Source organism: Ovis canadensis, chromosome 5 (genome assembly GCF_042477335.2).
Source record: "Ovis canadensis isolate MfBH-ARS-UI-01 breed Bighorn chromosome 5, ARS-UI_OviCan_v2, whole genome shotgun sequence".
In the NCBI taxonomy this organism is placed as follows: Eukaryota; Metazoa; Chordata; class Mammalia; order Artiodactyla; family Bovidae; genus Ovis; species Ovis canadensis.
Genome location: NC_091249.1, coordinates 27,993,150 through 28,009,353, shown reverse-complemented (window position 1 = coordinate 28,009,353; position 16,204 = coordinate 27,993,150). Strand labels below are relative to the sequence as shown.

The following is a 16,204-nucleotide window of genomic DNA, read 5'->3' as shown; positions in this document are numbered from 1 at the left end:
GGGCACCGAAAGGGACTCTCTCCCCTCCCCACCCCTTCCACAGACACATATCAGAGCCTGGCACCTCACTGCTCCTTGGGGGCCCAGGCTTGGCAGATGGGAGGAAAAGGTGGATGAGATGGTCCAGTGTGTGTGTGTGTGTGTGTGTGTGTGTGTGCGCGCGCGCTTATTTTTCCCTAACTGGGCATGAGGAAGCACAGGGAACATGGGTCGTATAGGAAACCCAGGCCCAAGTCACAAAAAGTGGCCCAACATGTGCCCAAAAGCTGAAACGTGTGGGGTGGAAGTTGGTAGGGCATGATGATTAGGGCTTGGCCTCTGTGACCTCAGGCAAGGGACAGTCCTTCCTGGCAAGTCCTCCGCTTGCCGCCTGCAAGAATGGGGCTAAGAGTAGTGGACACTAGCTTCAAAGAATTTATGAGACAAAGTGTATCAGTTCGTGGGGTGTGAGTATACACAGGGTGAGGCCACACAAGCTCCTGTGTCTCAGGAGCTTCGCCAGTCAGGTGAAAGGAAACATCAGCTCCAGAATGGAAGAAATGACATTGTTTGCAGCGTGAACTGCCTCCTATTGACAGTCAGGAAATTTCCAAAGGTCTGTCTTGCCAACCTTGGTCTCTGAACAGTTCTGGTCAAGCCTACCAGGCCCACCTGGAGGTTTACACCCAGGAAGGATGCAAGTGTGTAGTTGCCAACATTAAAAAGGATCATTAGAGTGGACTTCTTTCTTTGGATACACAAAGCTGATTTCAACCTCAGGACCTTTGCATGTATGCCATCATCCCTGCATGGAACACAATTCTGTGAACCTGGTCCAATCCCACTTCTCCTTCAGGTCTTAGGGTTTTTTTTTTTTTTTTTTTTGGCTGTGCTGGGTCTTTGTTGCTGCACAGGCTTTCTCTAGTTGCAGTGAGTGAGAGCTACTCTCTAGTTATGGTGTGCAAGCTTCTTCCTATGGGGGTTTCTCTTGCTGTGGAGCACGGGTTCTAGGGCGTTCAGGCTTCAGTAGTTGTGGTGCACAGGCCTAATTGCTCTGCGGCATTTGGGATCTTCCCAGACCAGGGATTGAACCCGTGCTGCTTGTATTGGCAGGCAGTTTCTTAACCACTGGACCACCAGGGAAGTCCATGTCTCAAGTTTAAATGCTAATTTTTTAGGAAATCTTTCCAGATCCCTCTGAACTTAGAAAAATCCCCTTTCTGAATTCCAGGATAGTACCTTGCAATTTTCTTTGATTGCAACTAGCATGCATGTATTTTCATGTTTGTCCATTTCATCTACAATATCGAACTCATCGCTAAAAACATGCCTGTATTTCCTTATTTGCTTTTTAATATCTGTAGGGTTTGTAGTGATGTCTCCTCTTTGATCCCTAAGAGTAGTAGTTTGTGCTTTCTTTCTCTCTCTTTCTTTTTTTTTTTCTTGATTAGTCTTGCTGGGGGTTGGTTATTCAGTTTTTTAGTCTTTTTCCAAGTACCAATCTTTGACATTGTTGTTTTTCTCTATTTTCAGTTTTCTATTTCATTGCTTCATGGTCTTATCTTTATTTTGTTCTTTCTTTCAGTTACCATATGTTTAACTGGAGCTTCTTTTCCTAACTTCCTTCATTTATTTAGTTTTGGTTGCGCTGAGTTTTTGTTGCTGCTTGCCAGCTTCCTCTAGTTGTGGTGATCCGGGGGATACTCTTGGCTGCAGTGCAAGGGCTTCTCACTGTGGCGGCTTCTCTTGTTCCAGAGCATGGGATCTAGGTGCGTGTGCTTCAGTAGTTGTGGCTCGCAGACTCTAGAGCACTGGCTCAGCAACTGCAGCACATGGGCTTAGCTGTTCCGAGGCATGTGGAATCTTCCCAGATCGGGGATTGAACTGGTGTCCCCTGCCTTGACAGGCAGGTTCTCATCCACTGTACTACCAGGGAAGTCCGATACTTTTTTCACTGGCCCAGTATATATCTGCATACAATGTGCACTCAAAATGAAAATGCACTTTGCAGTTGCTTGGTGTAATATTCTGTAAATATCAATTAGATTAGGTCAGCATGGTTCATAGAACATGCTTGAATTTACTGAACTCATCCAGACATCTTCCTCCAGAGTACAGAGACAGAGCCATCTCTTGCAGTTTCCCAATGCCTACATCAGTGCTTGGCACCCAGTGAACAATAAATATTTTGGGCTTGTCTGACTTGAAAGCCAAAACACATCCCCTCAGTCTATTTTTGTGGCTCTTTTCTGGGTGTGTATGAGACAAGAGTTGGGAGAGATATTTGGTTTATTTATGCCACCAGCTGATTACTGAGCGTCACTAGGGCTCAGAACCATGCTGGGTACCAGGGATACCATGATGAAGGAAACAGCTCCTGCACTTGGGAGCTCAGAGTTCAGTGAGTCAGACAAGCAGACAGTGACAGTCCAGTTGGTGAAGTGCTATGCTGAAGTTTGTCATTGAAGAAGGTTCTTCACTTAGCTTCAGGAAGTTCAAGGAAGGCTTCTGGGAGGAGGTGACATCTGACTCTGAAAGCCTGAGAAGGAGATGGAAGGAGGGCATTGTAGGTAGAGGGGATAGGGTCTTGGATGTAAGTAAAGACTTCATCCTGAGAGTATCTAATGTGATTCAGGGATCTATAACCTGGAATTTTGAATTCAGATGGTGATTGCAGCCATGAAATTAAAAGACACTTACTCCTTGGAAGGAAAGTTATGACCAACCCAGATAGCATATTCAAAAGCAGAGACATTACTTTGCCAACTAAGGTCCGTCTAGTCAAGGCTATGGTTTTTCCTGTGGTCATGTATGGATGTGAGAGTTGGACTGTGAAGAAAGCTGAGCACCGAGGAATTGATGCTTTTGAACTGTGGTGTTGGAGAAGACTCTTGAGAGTCCCTTGGACTGCAAGGAGATCCAACCAGTCCATTCTAAAGGAGATCAGTCCTGGGTGTTCTTTGGAAGGAATGATGCTAAAGCTGAAACTCCAGTACTTTGGCCACCTCATGCGAAGAGTTGACTCACTGGAAAAGACTCTGATGCTGGGAGGGATTGGGGGCAGGAGGAGAAGGGGATGACAGAGGATGAGATGGCTGGATGGCATCACCAACTCGATGGACGTGAGTCTGAGTGAACTCCGGGAGTTGGTGATGGACAGGGAGGCCTGGCGTGCTGCAGTTCATGGGGTTGCAAAGAGTCAGACACGACTGAGCGACTGAACTGAACTGAACATAGATACACATACTTGTATTGGTCAGCTGTCACACAGATCATGCCCTTAAGAGACAGAACTGAGGAGTCATGAGCAGGGTGAAAGGGGAGCAATGAGGGACAGCGACTTCCTACGGTCACTGTCAGCAGCCAAGCCTGAAGTTGCTGGAGTGGGTGGGGGTCCTGGAACTTGAAGAGAGCTAGAGTTACAGGCTTTTGTCGAAAGATGCAGACCAAAAAGGTAGGAGCCAGCGAATAGATACCTAGACCTTCCTTTCCTGCAGCCTTTAGATATCCTACGAGGGCCAGACTCAACTGGAAAGCAGAGAAAAAGGCAGCCACATTGATCTGGTATGGAGATATCAGCCCCCTCGCCCCTCCACCCCCACTGTGAAGCAGTACAGAGTATGGTGGAGAACAGTTCTGGTGGGAAAAACACACTGCCCAGCACACGCTCTTGTAATCTTTTGATTATAATGTCAGGGGAATCCCTGACCTGCAGAAGCCAGTCGGCCAACTCCCCACGGTCATAAGAATCCCCGGCTAAGATTCTGGGGCAACATGACAAAGGTAAGAGGGGCCTTTATGAGGGGCTGTCTGCCCAAGATTCCCATCTCTTCTCTGGCTACTCCTCCCACCCACCCCACCTTCATCCCCTTTCTGCCCCTTGAACTCTCTGAGTGCCTTTGATGTCAGAGAACTGTTTTTTCCTGCTTTCTTCTTCTCCCTACTACTTCAAATCTGAAATTCAATGCCACCTCCTCGGGGAAGCTCTCCCCGACTCCACCTAGGTGAAATAGGTCACCTTACCTACCCACCTAGCATTGACTTCTGAGCACTTCTGAGGACCTGAAATCATTTAGTGGAGCAGCACTGAGATGACAGCTCCCAGGACATTGATAGTGTCTACCCAGTACATTTTGTTGAATACTGGGGGAGAGGGAGGATGTTGCTCAATCGAGGGAAAACAAGAATCACCCATTCATCCCAGCCAACAGGGAAAAAGGTGGGGTTGGTAGCTCTATAGGTCTGTATCTCATGCAAAACATCGACAAACTGAGCAAAAATGGTAAGAGTCAATTTTATCTGAATGCAGGAAAACAGCTAAACATTTATGTTAACCAAGGAAATGCAAATCAAGAAGAGGCAAGTTGAACGTGGCAGGAAAGCTTTGTGGTGTTTTCCATACCTTTCCTCATCTCCTTGTCCAGCACAGTGGAGGATCTGAAGATAGCCGCCTGTGCCCCCAGCGTGGAGCCCTGGTTCCCAATTTCTGCGGGAGCAGAACAGCCCTCATTCTCACAGTATTGTGTGTGTGTGTGTTGTAACATGTCTGGGGGTAACCTGAGGGACTGATGCAGTGTGCTTTAACTCAGAATGTATTCCTAGAAAACACTGTAAGGAAGGAACAACTCACAGCTCTCTGGTGTACAAGATTACAACGGAGGAAGACAACATACATGGCCAAATGCTGGGAGGAAAAGCTGGGGTGAATTTCTTTGGGTAATTAAGGCACTCAAAAGCACCATATATACTGTGGAATTTAGCGAGCAATGTGCATACCCAGGGCAGGACAGATGATCAGGAAAGACTTAAGAAGACCTTACTCTTTCATCTCTGGTCAATTTCTAGGCTTGATGCAAATAGGAAGAGAAGGCTAAGGCAGAGTTATAAATGGATTATCGATGTGCTCCAGCAGAGTTTGCCAAAGAGCAGGAGAGGTTTTTCACTGTTTTTCTTTCTTCCTTTTTCATTCCATAATATACGAATATTGTAACTCGACAATAACAACATACAAGTTTTAAATAGATAAAAGACATGAACAGATATTTTTCCAAAGAAGATACACAAGTGACCAATAAGCACATGAAAGGATGCTCAGTATCATTAAGAAAAGGCAAATCAAAACCACTATGAGCTTTTAGAAGTTCCCCAGTGACCTAGTGGTTAGGATTCTGGGCTTTCCCTGTTGTGGCCAGGGTTCAGTTCCTGGTCAGGGAAATGAGATCCTGCAAGCCATGTGGCATGACAAAACAAAACGAAACAAACAAACCTACCCACTGAGCTTCCAGAGACTGTAAAATTGAGGAGATCCCAGCTAGAAGGACATTAGATCTCATTGTCCTCCCAATCCTAAGACCCTCCCTTGATGCCTCTCAATCCTCAGAAAGAAAACAGACAAACAAGGTACTATGAGATACTACTTCACATACATGAGAAGGAATATACCAACAGTAAAATGGAATATACCAAATGTTGATGAGGATGTAGGAAAATTGGGATGGGACCCTTGTACATGGTTGGTGGGAGTGTAAAATTGTGCAACTTTACTGTGGGAAAGTTTGGCAGTTTTTCAAACAGTTAAGCATAAAATTACCATATGACCCAGCAGCTTCACTCCCAGGTATATACCCCCAGAGAACTGGAGGCAGATACTCAAACAAATACATACACAAACAGGTTCCTAGAGGCACTATTCACAATAGCCAAAATTGGAAACAACCCAAGCATCCAATAGATGGAATACTACTCAGCTGTAAAAAAGAATTAAATAGTGATGTGATGATAAACCTTAAAAACATTATGCTAAGAAAAAGAAGCCAGACACTAATGGTCAAACATCCCATTTACATGAAATATCCAGAATTAGCAAACCCATGGAGGCAGACTGATCACCAGACTGGGGTGAGGAAAGAATAAGGAATAATTGCTGGATGGGTACAGGGATTCCTTCCTGATGAAAATGTTTTGGAAGTGAGTAGAAGTAACGGTTGCACAATATTATGAATATACAAAATGCCACTGAGTTGTTTACTTAAAATGGTTCTTTTTAATGTGTTTCCCCTTGTTAAAAAAGAATCCTTAACAAAAATTTATCACCGATTCTCCACAACTACTTCAAAACGTTCAAGTAGTAACTCTGAATGACAGAAAAACTTGGAACAGTATGGAACACCCACATACCTTGTGGTGTCCCCCTGCCCTCCTCCCGCAAAAGGAATACCAAGCATGACCATACATAAACTTTGACATTACAAAGTGTTACTTCCCCAAGCTCTCCAAATGTGTAGTTGACAGCCACCAGCTGTGTTCAAAGCATAATTGTCACCACCTGCCAACCTCTTTCATGCTATCTTGAACAACTCAACACTGCCAATCTGAACATTTTTTATGTTTAGATGGAATCTCCACAGTCCGTTTCTCCAATGACATCTTTCTTATCTGTTTGCTTAGGTTCCCTCCAAATTCTCTAAACCAGAATGAGATTGGCGGCATGCCCAAAGCAAGGCGATAAACCTGGAATATAAATTAATATCTACTGAGGGCCTATGGATGCACCAAGCACTAAATAAACATCATCTTATTTAATCTTCACAACAGCCCAGTCAAGGCCTAGCATCATCCTGTGAGGCCCAGCAGTGTGATGCCTCAAGTAAAGCATGGGGCATGGTTTGAACTAGGCAATCTGCCTTTCCCACACTCTCTGCTTTTCTCTGCTGACGCTAAGCACCTGGGCTGTCGAGTTTGCGACCCTTCGCGAGCAGGATGAGGCCAGTCTCCCGAGCAAACAATATGGAAAAAATGCAGAGGGCTCACTATGGGCCAGGCCTCATCTCAATTCTCATCACCTCCGATTAAGAAACAAGGAGACTGATAAAACGACGGTTCTAAGGCGCCAAGGAAAGGATTAGGCATCGGACCTGGGGCCAAGCTCAAGGATCTGGGACCGGCAAGAATCCACGTTAATAGAAAAGTCTCCACCCACCCTATCTGAGCTTTTTTACACACGAGCCCAACAGGTCGCGTGCAGGCACACGCCCTGCTTCTACTTTCGACACACTACAGCCAGACAGATTCGAACAACAGTTGTTGCGCGCGGGGTACTTTGGGAAAACCGCAGGACCTAGCTGCCGCCACCATAGTTGTCTTAACTTTTGCCTGAGGCGAATGTACCATCGTGGTCTTATTTTTGTAATTTTCCCAACAGTGTTTGAGGCTAGAAAGGAGGCTTTACAAAGAAAAATCTGTATAAGATAGAGTATTTTCAGGCGCATCAGGCATTCATTCGGACAGCTAGGCTCTCGGGGGTCCTTCACTCCTGGTTCCGCGGGCTTCGGATAACGGACAGAAGCGGCTGCCAATGAACTCAGCCGAATAGCATAGGGGACAGAGCTATTCCTTAAAGGAACCGCAACCGGTTAGCAGACGAGAGAGTGACCCGGATGATGGCGGCCGGCGCGGCCTTAGGCTTGGCCCTTTGGCTACTACTGCCGCCAGTGGGCGTGGGAGGGGCAGGGCCCCCGCCGATCCAGGACGGCGAGTTCACGTTCCTGCTGCCTGCGGGGCGGAAGCAGTGTTTCTATCAGTCCGCGCCGGCCAACGCAAGCCTTGAGACTGAGTACCAGGTACAGGGTCCCGTGTTGGGGAGCGAGCGGAGGCACGGAGACGGGGCGTGGCCAAACCAGAGCACGCTCTGCATGCACTGAATAGAAGAGGAGGAGCCCTAGCTCAGGAGCACGAGGGCGGAGCCAGGGAGAGCGAGGCGGAGGGGCGGGGACAGCGCGTGGGAGCGGAAGGGGTGGGAATAGAAGGCTGGGCTAGAGTTGGGCAGCGGGGAGGCGGGGTCATCGGGAGAAAGAGGGAGCCCGTCAGAAGGCCGGACCGTCGCGAGTGGGCGTGGTCAAAAGGATTGGGTCGATTGAGGAAGTTGGGCGGGAAGACCAGGATGCTGTACAAAAAAAGGTGTGGTCAACCTGATAATTTCTCGGAGGTTGGGCTAAGGAAAGAAGGCAGGGCTCCGTCGTCTCATTTGGGGTTTGGCCAAGTCGGGACGTGATCTCCATGGGGGGCGTGGCCATACGAAAAGCATCATCTCAGTGGGGGCGGAGCCAAGGCAAGGGGCGGGACAGAGGGACAGGAGTGGGGCAAGACTGGCTTGAAGGTGTAGGTGTCAGAACTCAGGTAGACCTCCGGGTGGTGGTCCGTACGGGTCTATGCGGGTCGGTCCAGCCCTGACGTTCTCTGGCAGGTGCCTTTGGCTTAGCCCTAGCCCTCTATCCTGCTCTTACCTGCCCCCCCAGGTGATCGGAGGTGCTGGGCTGGACGTGGATTTCAGTCTGGAGAGCCCTCAGGGAGTGCTGCTGGTCAGCGAGTCCCGCAAGGCAGACGGTGTGCACACGTGAGTTAAGTCCCGCTGGCTGTCCGGGTTCAGTTACAGCCCTGCCCCTCGCCGGCGGCCTCGGGTTACCACCCTGCCTGCCTCGAAAAGTCCAGCTGGTCGGCCACTCAGGGTCATGTGTGTCTGTATGCCCAGGGTGGAGCCTACGGAGGCCGGGGACTACAAGCTGTGCTTTGACAACTCCTTCAGCACCATCTCGGAGAAGCTTGTGTTCTTTGAACTCATCTTTGACAGCCTGCTGGATGAGGAGGAGGTCGAGGGCTGGGCAGAGGCTGTGGAGCCTGAGGAGATTCTGGATGTCAAGATGGAGGACATCAAGGTGTGCCCAGGAGAGCTAGGGCCACTCCTTCCAGACCTCTGGCACTGCTCCCCGCCCTCTCACCCTGGCTGGGGTCTGCCTGGGCCTGACCTCACCTTCCCTACGTATTGGTGCCTGCATGCTAAATTGCTTCAGTCCTATCATATCCAACTCTTTGTGACCCCGTGGACCGTATCCCACCAGGCTCCTCTGTCCATGGGATTCTCCAGGAAAGAATACTGAATACTGGAGTGGGTTGCTGTGCCCTCCTCCAGGGGATCTTCCCGACCCAGGGATCAAACCCACTTCTCTTACGTCTTCTGCACTGGCAGGCAGGTTCTTTACCACTAGCCCCACCTGGGAAGCCCCCTACATACTGGTACCCCCAACCTAATAACCGTAGGACATTTCTAGGTATAAACCTTGTTCTAAGGGCTTAAATAACTCATGAAGTCCCCATAACCACTGTATATGTAGGGAAAAATACTGGATTAGATAGCCATTCCCTTCTCCAGGGGATCTTCCACACCAGGGATCGAACCCAGTTCTCCCACATTGCAGGCATTCTTTACAGTCTGAGCCACCAGGGAAGCCCCCTATATACAGGGAGTGTGCTCTAATTATCCCCCATTTTACAGTTGAGGAAACTGATGAACAGGATGGCTAAGTAATTCTCCTAAGGCCACACAGCCAGCAACAGAGCCAATATTTAAGCCCAAGCAATCTGGCTTCACCTACTGCTTTTTATTGATTACTAGTTAGTATGCTGTTTATGCCTAATTGGGCATTCATTCCTTACAACCCTGAGGTTTAATTCGGAGGAGGAAACTGAGGTCCAGAGAGGTTGTTTACTTGCTCATGGTCACACAGCCAGTGAAGGGCAGAGGGCTTGAGACTCAGGCAGCCTGGCCACTGAATCTGTGCTCTCAGCTCTCTCCCCCTCTTTCCAACAAACGAACTCTCAATCCCATCCAAGGACAAAGCCTTGCCTTTTCCCTCTCTGCCACAGGAGTCCATCGAGACCATGAGGACCCGGCTGGAGCGCAGCATCCAAGTGCTGACTCTGCTGCGAGCCTTTGAGGCACGTGACCGCAACCTGCAAGAAGGCAACCTGGAGCGGGTCAACTTCTGGTCGGCCGTGAACGTGGCCGTGCTGCTGCTTGTGGCCGTGCTGCAAGTCTGCACGCTCAAGCGCTTCTTTCAGGACAAGCGGCCTGTGCCTACGTAGCCTGTTGCTGTGGAAGAACGGGAGAGGAGGGGCAGCAGGGCGCATGCATGTGAGACAGGGGCATCCCTTCCCCAGCTCAGTTTCCTACACAAGGGGAGGCTGTGTAGTTCCAGCCCTGAGGTGGGGCACCCACTGTGTCTCCACCCTTTCGGGCCTAGGTGGGGAGCACTGGCTGGCTTGCAGGTGTGGGTCCCTCCAGGAGGAATGGCTCAGTGGCTGCACCTGTTTTCCTAGAAATGGTGCATGGGGGGCACTGCAAGGTTCGAAGGCAACCCTGGGGTTTTCTGGCCCTGCCTCTGTCCCCTACTGTAACGTGCCTTAGCCAGTCTTCCAGTCGGCACCAGCCCTGTGCAGTGCTGGACCGGGCCCAGGAAGCAAACTCCCCGTTGTCTTCCCGCTGGCCCTCCAAGTTAGGTCCCAATAGGAGGGGGCTGACTGCTGCGGGATCCTCTGCCTGCCTGCCTTCTCCTTGTGGCTCCACCCAAGGCCTGTGCTGCTACTGGGGGTGGCCTGCTGTGCCAGGGGCCAGGGGGAACAAGACGTGGCTGCAGTGTTCTTGCCAGAACAGTCACTTTTATTGACAGGAAGGGGCCTGGCCCCTCGGCCCAGCGGGGAGTGGGCTGGGTGTGAGGTCTGGTTACAGAACTCGGGGAGCGGAGTCTGCAAGACCACCCGGCCCTCCTGCTCTTCGTGCAGGGGCCCCAGACGGGGCCAAGGGATGGCCCAGCTCAAGCCTGCACAGGAGCCTCCTGGAACGAAGGGTGGTCTGGGCACCAGAATCAATAAATTATGGTCAGAAAAAAAATCACAGTGCCTGGTGATTGGGGCTCAGGGACACCAGCCAGGACAGTCCTGCCCCTAAGAGGGCAGCCAGACGGGCGGGAGGGGTCTCCCACGAAGCTCAGAAGAAAGGCCGGGCAGGAGCCGATGGAGGTGGTCGCCTGGGCACAAGAGAAAAAATCAGAAAGCAAAGTTTAACTGTGACCCGGGCTGAGCTGGAAGGCCTGTGCCCCCAAGAGGGTAAAGGGGGAAGCCCTCAGGACTGTGGGGGTGAGGAGGAGCCTGACTGCTGCACAGTGTAAGGTGGGCGGCCAGGATACCCTCTCCCTTCAGTAACTCGCACACCTGTCCCAGGTCCCCATCCTGGCCTGTTATCAGTGCTGTGTCATGGGCTCCAGCCAAGCGTCTGTGTGTGGGGATAGGGGGTGTGTGTGCAGGCTAAGTCACCAGTCATGCCTGACTCTTTGCAACCCTATGGACTGTAGCCTGCCAGGCTCCTCTGTCCATGGGATTCGCCAGGCAATACTGGAGTGGGTTGCCATACCCTCCTCCAGAGGAGCTTCCTGACCCAGGGATTGAACCAGCCTCTCTCACGTCTCTGGCGTTAGCAGGCAGGTTCTTTACCACCAGTGCCACCGGGGAAGCATGAGGGGATGGGGGGAGGGGGAATATTTGCTTCTGCTCCTGAGGTGTTTAGGAAAGTAAGAGCTCTCCCCTCTAGTAGAAGTGAACCCTCCCACCCGAGAGGAGAGACCCTGTGAGTAAGGTATGGGGGGCCCATGGTGGGAGGGGCAGGGGCAAGGCCACCCCCCCCCCGCCAGCCTGAATGGCAACACAAAAGGCCCACACACGAGCCACCAGAAGCGTCTTCCCTTTATTGTAGTTTATTAATAGGGTACAGAGTGCAGGCACTTACAGTGGTCAAACCGAGCGAGCGAGAAGCTTTGCTCACGGAGAGGCCGCCCGGAGCCTGACCCGTGGGGGAGGCCCAGGTGGGGACCCAGAGGCCCCCCCAAGCTTCCCCATCCCATTCAGCCCTGAACCCCGGCTGCCCTGGGGACCTAGGAAGAGAAGGGGCTTGCCCAGGGAGGAGAGAGGTTGGCCGGGGCCGAGTGTTCCGGACCTGGCGAAGGCACCTCCGGCAGCTGAGGCTGAGCCGTGCGGTTAATGCGGCCAAGGAAGGAATATGTACAACTCGGGCAGGCGGGCAGGCAGTGCTGGACCCGCAGGGCCTGGCTTGCCAGTGGGAGCCCCAGCTGCTGAGAAGCAGAGTGAGGCCTAGTGGGTATGGACACCTTGGTGCCGTTTCTTAGGCCTGGTCCACTTAGGCTTTCCTGGCCAGAGAACCCCCGGGTGAACCCTGCCCCCCACACCAGCCTGGCTCCCTCGTTTAAGATGGCACTCAGGATGCAGCTGTCTCCTCTGGTACCTGAGACCCCATTTCCCAAAGTGCAACACCCCAGCACCCCTCATTCTGGGGCTCCAGGGACCCTCCTTTCAGTGCTGTGTCCAGCCAGGGATGGGGGCCAGGGTGAGGGAAGAGCCAGGGGCTGCCCGCAGGGAGCCTGGTCCCGCCTGGGGACGGGAGGGCCAGGGGCGGCAGGTGGGCTTAGACCACCGAAGCTCCTGCACCGAGGGTCCTGCTCGAGGACTCCCAAGAACATGACCCACAACCCCTGCAGCCTAGTCGAGCAGAGATGGCTCGGCTGGGCGGATAATGGTGGGCCGGCTGGGTGCAGCAGGGGGTCTTCTGCTGCAAAGAGAATAAACACAGGAAGGGGAGAGGGCAGTGAGGCTGGAAGCCGGGCAAGGCCGAGGACCCAGGCCCCACCTCCCCCACCCCTTGTAAATATTGCCCATGTTCCGAGGTAAAGTTATAGACTTTAAAGAAAAGCATGGTGAATGCTCTTCCAAGCCCATCACAACAGCTGGCTGAGTTCTTAGCTGGGGTGGTGGGAAGCCCTGACCTCGAGTACACATAGGCCAGCACCCACCTGGGTGCTACACGATGGCTGCTTTGGTGCTGGGAAGGAATGAATCAACCAGGGCATCAGCACCTGCGCCCACTTTGGACCACAGGTTGCTCATGGGAGAAAAGGGGAAGAAAGAGGCCTGGCACCCAGGGAGGAGCAAGGGAGGGCAGGGGATGGGCAGCGCCTCATGTGCGTGTCCTCAGAAAGGAACTGGTCAAAACCAGAAGAAGGGGTCCCATGGGAGGGGCCCCGAGCTACAAGGGGGCCCACTTGCTCATGTAGGGGATGGGCGTGGGAGCTTGGGAGTAGCATGGACTCCACTGCTCTGTGAATTAGGCCTCTTGGGGCCTCAGTTTCCCCATGAGCCCCATAAGGATGCTGGTGACTCCTTTGCTCCCTGCAGAGCACAGGCGGGTGTCTCTAGGTGGCGGGTGGCAAGGGGGTCTAGCCTTACCTGGGCACTCCAGGGGGAATGCCGGGTGGAATCCGAGCTGGCCGAGATGGGATCTGAGGTGGGGCTGAGAAGGGGTCGTTGTTGGCAAACACACCAGGGTGGGGGCCGGGCCGGGATGGGATTGGGGGTGCTGAGAAGGTAGCTGGCCCCACCGGCACAGGAATCAGGGGTGGCCCAGGGGTGGGACCCCTCACTGCTGGGGGCCGGCCTGGGGGGTGCACACTGGATACAGGCCGGCGCTGCGGAGTGGGGCTGTGGAGAGAGAGGTGTGAGGTGAAGCTGGTGGGCAGGCGCACCGGCCACATGGGTGTGGGCACAGAAGCCCAAGGGGGGGCCAGGGCACTGGCCAGAGGGTGGCCTCCTCTGTAACACAGGCTGGCACCAGCTACCACCCAGCCAGATGCAGTGAGTCGCTGGTCCTGGGCAGGTCAGCACAGATGCCCTGGGCCCCTCCGTACACCCCCAGGACCTGAGCCAGGGCCCAGCACCTGTCCTCAGTCAACTAGGGTTCCTGCTTCCCTCTGGTCTCACTCCTTCCTGCATCTCCCTCTCACTGGCCCCACTCCAGCCTCCCCACTGACCCAAATCCACCCTTTGAAGCCAAAAATCCTTCCAGAGCCCAGCATGCCTCCAGAGGTTGTAAGGTCCATGGGGCCCTGTCCCACGCGCCCCACAGGCTCCCCTCTGGGTGCTGCATCTCAGGCTGGAGGCTGGGTCAGCTCTCCAAGGAACCTCAAGGCTCCCTGAGGGCTTGGAAAAACCGGCACCTTCTGAGACTTCTCTGGGCCACCCTTTCTCCTCCCACCACCTGCCCTGTTACTGGTCAGGTGTCCCTGCCCAATGCTCTGACATGCCCATGTCAGGGCCTCACTGCACCTCAGCTCTAGGTGGTCAGGGCGGGGGATGCCGGTTACGCCCTCCACGTGTCCCTCTAGGTCCTCTCCCACCAGCTGTTCTCAGCTTCCTCTGTGCTTTAGGAGGCTTACCTGTATGGCCAGGGTTGCCCAGGCCCCATGCCCTCTCTGGTTCTGTTTGGCCTTAACCAACAGAAGGCATCAGGAGACAGGCAGGTCATTAACCCTTCTCTCTCCCTGTCCCTTCAGGCCTAGCTAGGCAGGGGTGGCAGTCCTATACTACAGCCAGCCCTGGGTGCTATACCATCTGTGGTCAGGGCCCCTGCACCCTGGCTACCCATGGTTGTGCCCTAATGGACACATGGGGGTGGGGGTGGGTAGAGCTGGAAGCCCACAGGCAGTACCCTCTTCAGCCTGTGGGCACTCCAGCCTCACGGACCTGTGGCTGCTGGTGTTCTGGATCCAGGTGTCATCAACAGGTGGGGGCACAGGAGTGGACACAGTGCTGGTGCTGATGTCCCCAATGATGTTGAGCGCCTCCTTGAGCGCGTGGTACATGCGCAGCATGTCGTCCCGCCGCTGGGCCTGGTCAGCTGACTCTTCCATGAGGCTGCTCTGGTCCGCCGACGAGTACAGGTAGGCCAGCAGCTCATGGTGGATGAAGGCCTTTGTCTGGGGCAAGGGTTGGAGAGGTCAGAGGTTCCCACCACACCAGCCAAGGACTCAGCCAGCTGCTGTGATGGGCTTGGTTCACCATGCTCTTCTTTAAAGTCTTTAACTTTACTAGGGAACGTGGGCAATATTTACAAGGAGGTGAGCTTTCTATAGTGGTCTCCTGGGTCTCTCAGGGTGCTTGCCAGTATTCTTTCAATCATGAGACTCCTGTGGAACGTATTCCTAGAATCTTTAGTAGCTATCTTTTCTCCCATTATATCTTGAAACTGACTTTTGTTTAAACACTGCTAGTTTCTGTTCATTAACTTAATACTTTGTTCCTTCCTGAATCCTCCTACAAGATGTAGTAGTTTTCCAGTTACTTTTCTTGGAGTTTCTAGGTACACAAGTTCATGTTTACATCAGGACAATTTTTCCCATTTGTTTTCAACATTCATACCTTTAAATTATTTTTCTTGTCTAAATGCATGGGCTAGTAACTCTACAAGAAAGTTAAATAAAAGCGGAAATGGCCAACTTGTTGATTTTGGAGGGGATGCTTTCAGAGCTTCCCCATTAAGGGCAAGAGTGGCTTTGAGGCAGAAAAATCTATTCAATGGCTATATGAGATCTTGTAACCAAAGTCCCCTTCTACAATTGTCTGGTTAAGAATAGATGTCCATCACTAATTATTAGAGAACTGCAAATCAAAATTTCAATGAAGTACACCTCACACCACTCAGAATGGCCACCATCAAGAGATGTACAAATAATAAATGCTGGAGAGGGTTTGTAAAAAACAAATCCTCCTATATTGTTGGTAGAAATATAAATTGGTGCAGCCACTATGGAAAACACTATGGAGGTTCTTTTAAAAACTAAAAACAGAACTACCATATGATCCAGCAATCCCACTCCTGGGCATATATCCAGAGAAAACTATAATTCAAAAAGATACATGCACCCTCAATGTCCACTGAAGCACTATGTACAATAGCTAAGACATGGAAGCAACCTAAATGTCCATCAACAGATGAATGAATAATGATGTGGTACACACACACACAGTAGAATATTACTCAGTGATAAAAAAAGAATGATACAATGCCATCTGCAGCAACATGGATGGACCCAGATATCATCATATTAAGCTTGGAAGAAAAGTTATGACCAACCTAGACAGCATATTCAAAAGCAGAGACATTACTTTGCCAACTAAGATCCGTTAGTCAAGGCTATGGTTTTTCCTGTGGTCATGTATGGATGTGAGAGTTGGACTGTGAAGAAGGCTGAGCGCCGAAGAATTGATGCTTTTGAACTGTGGTGTTGGAGAAGACTCTTGAGAGTCCCTTGAACTGCAAGGAGATCCAACCAGTCCATTCTGAAGGAGATCAGCCCTGGGATTTCTTTGGAAGGAATGATGCTAAAGCTGAAACTCCAGTACTTTGGCCACCTCATGCGAAGAGTTGACTCATTGGAAAAGACTCTGATGCTGGGAGGGATTGGGGGCAGGGGGAGAAGAGGACGACAGAGGATGAGATGGCTGGATGGCATCACTGACTCGATGCACGGGAGTCTGAGTGAACTCCAGG

General features: G+C 51.8%; 2 protein-coding genes across 23 annotated transcripts in view; one reads left to right on the top strand and one right to left on the bottom strand.

Moving 5' to 3' along the window:
* The first annotated feature begins 7,277 nt into the window (after positions 1–7,277).
* Positions 7,278–10,702, top strand: TMED1 (transmembrane p24 trafficking protein 1). The gene is made up of 4 exons (XM_069591117.1): positions 7,278–7,598; positions 8,274–8,371; positions 8,507–8,690; positions 9,679–10,702. Exons 1-4 carry the CDS (start codon positions 7,416–7,418, stop codon positions 9,895–9,897), a joined length of 684 nt encoding a protein of 227 aa, XP_069447218.1. The 5' UTR covers positions 7,278–7,415; the 3' UTR covers positions 9,898–10,702.
* The window catches only part of DNM2 (dynamin 2), an 88,427-nt gene continuing 82,673 nt past the window's right edge, over positions 10,451–16,204 (bottom strand). For 8 of the 22 annotated variants that reach the window (XM_069591108.1, XM_069591102.1, XM_069591095.1 and 5 more), the window contains 3 exons: positions 14,398–14,630; positions 13,105–13,356; positions 11,533–12,430 (listed from right to left, as the gene is read on the bottom strand). In XM_069591108.1, the coding sequence (XP_069447209.1) occupies positions 12,361–12,430; positions 13,105–13,356; positions 14,398–14,630 (555 nt within the window). In that variant the 3' untranslated portion in view covers positions 11,533–12,360. Of the gene's footprint in view, positions 10,839–11,532; positions 12,431–13,104; positions 13,357–14,397; positions 14,631–16,204 lie in introns of those variants that run through there. The other 14 variants (XM_069591113.1, XM_069591104.1, XM_069591109.1 and 11 more) reach the window with 2 other exon arrangements.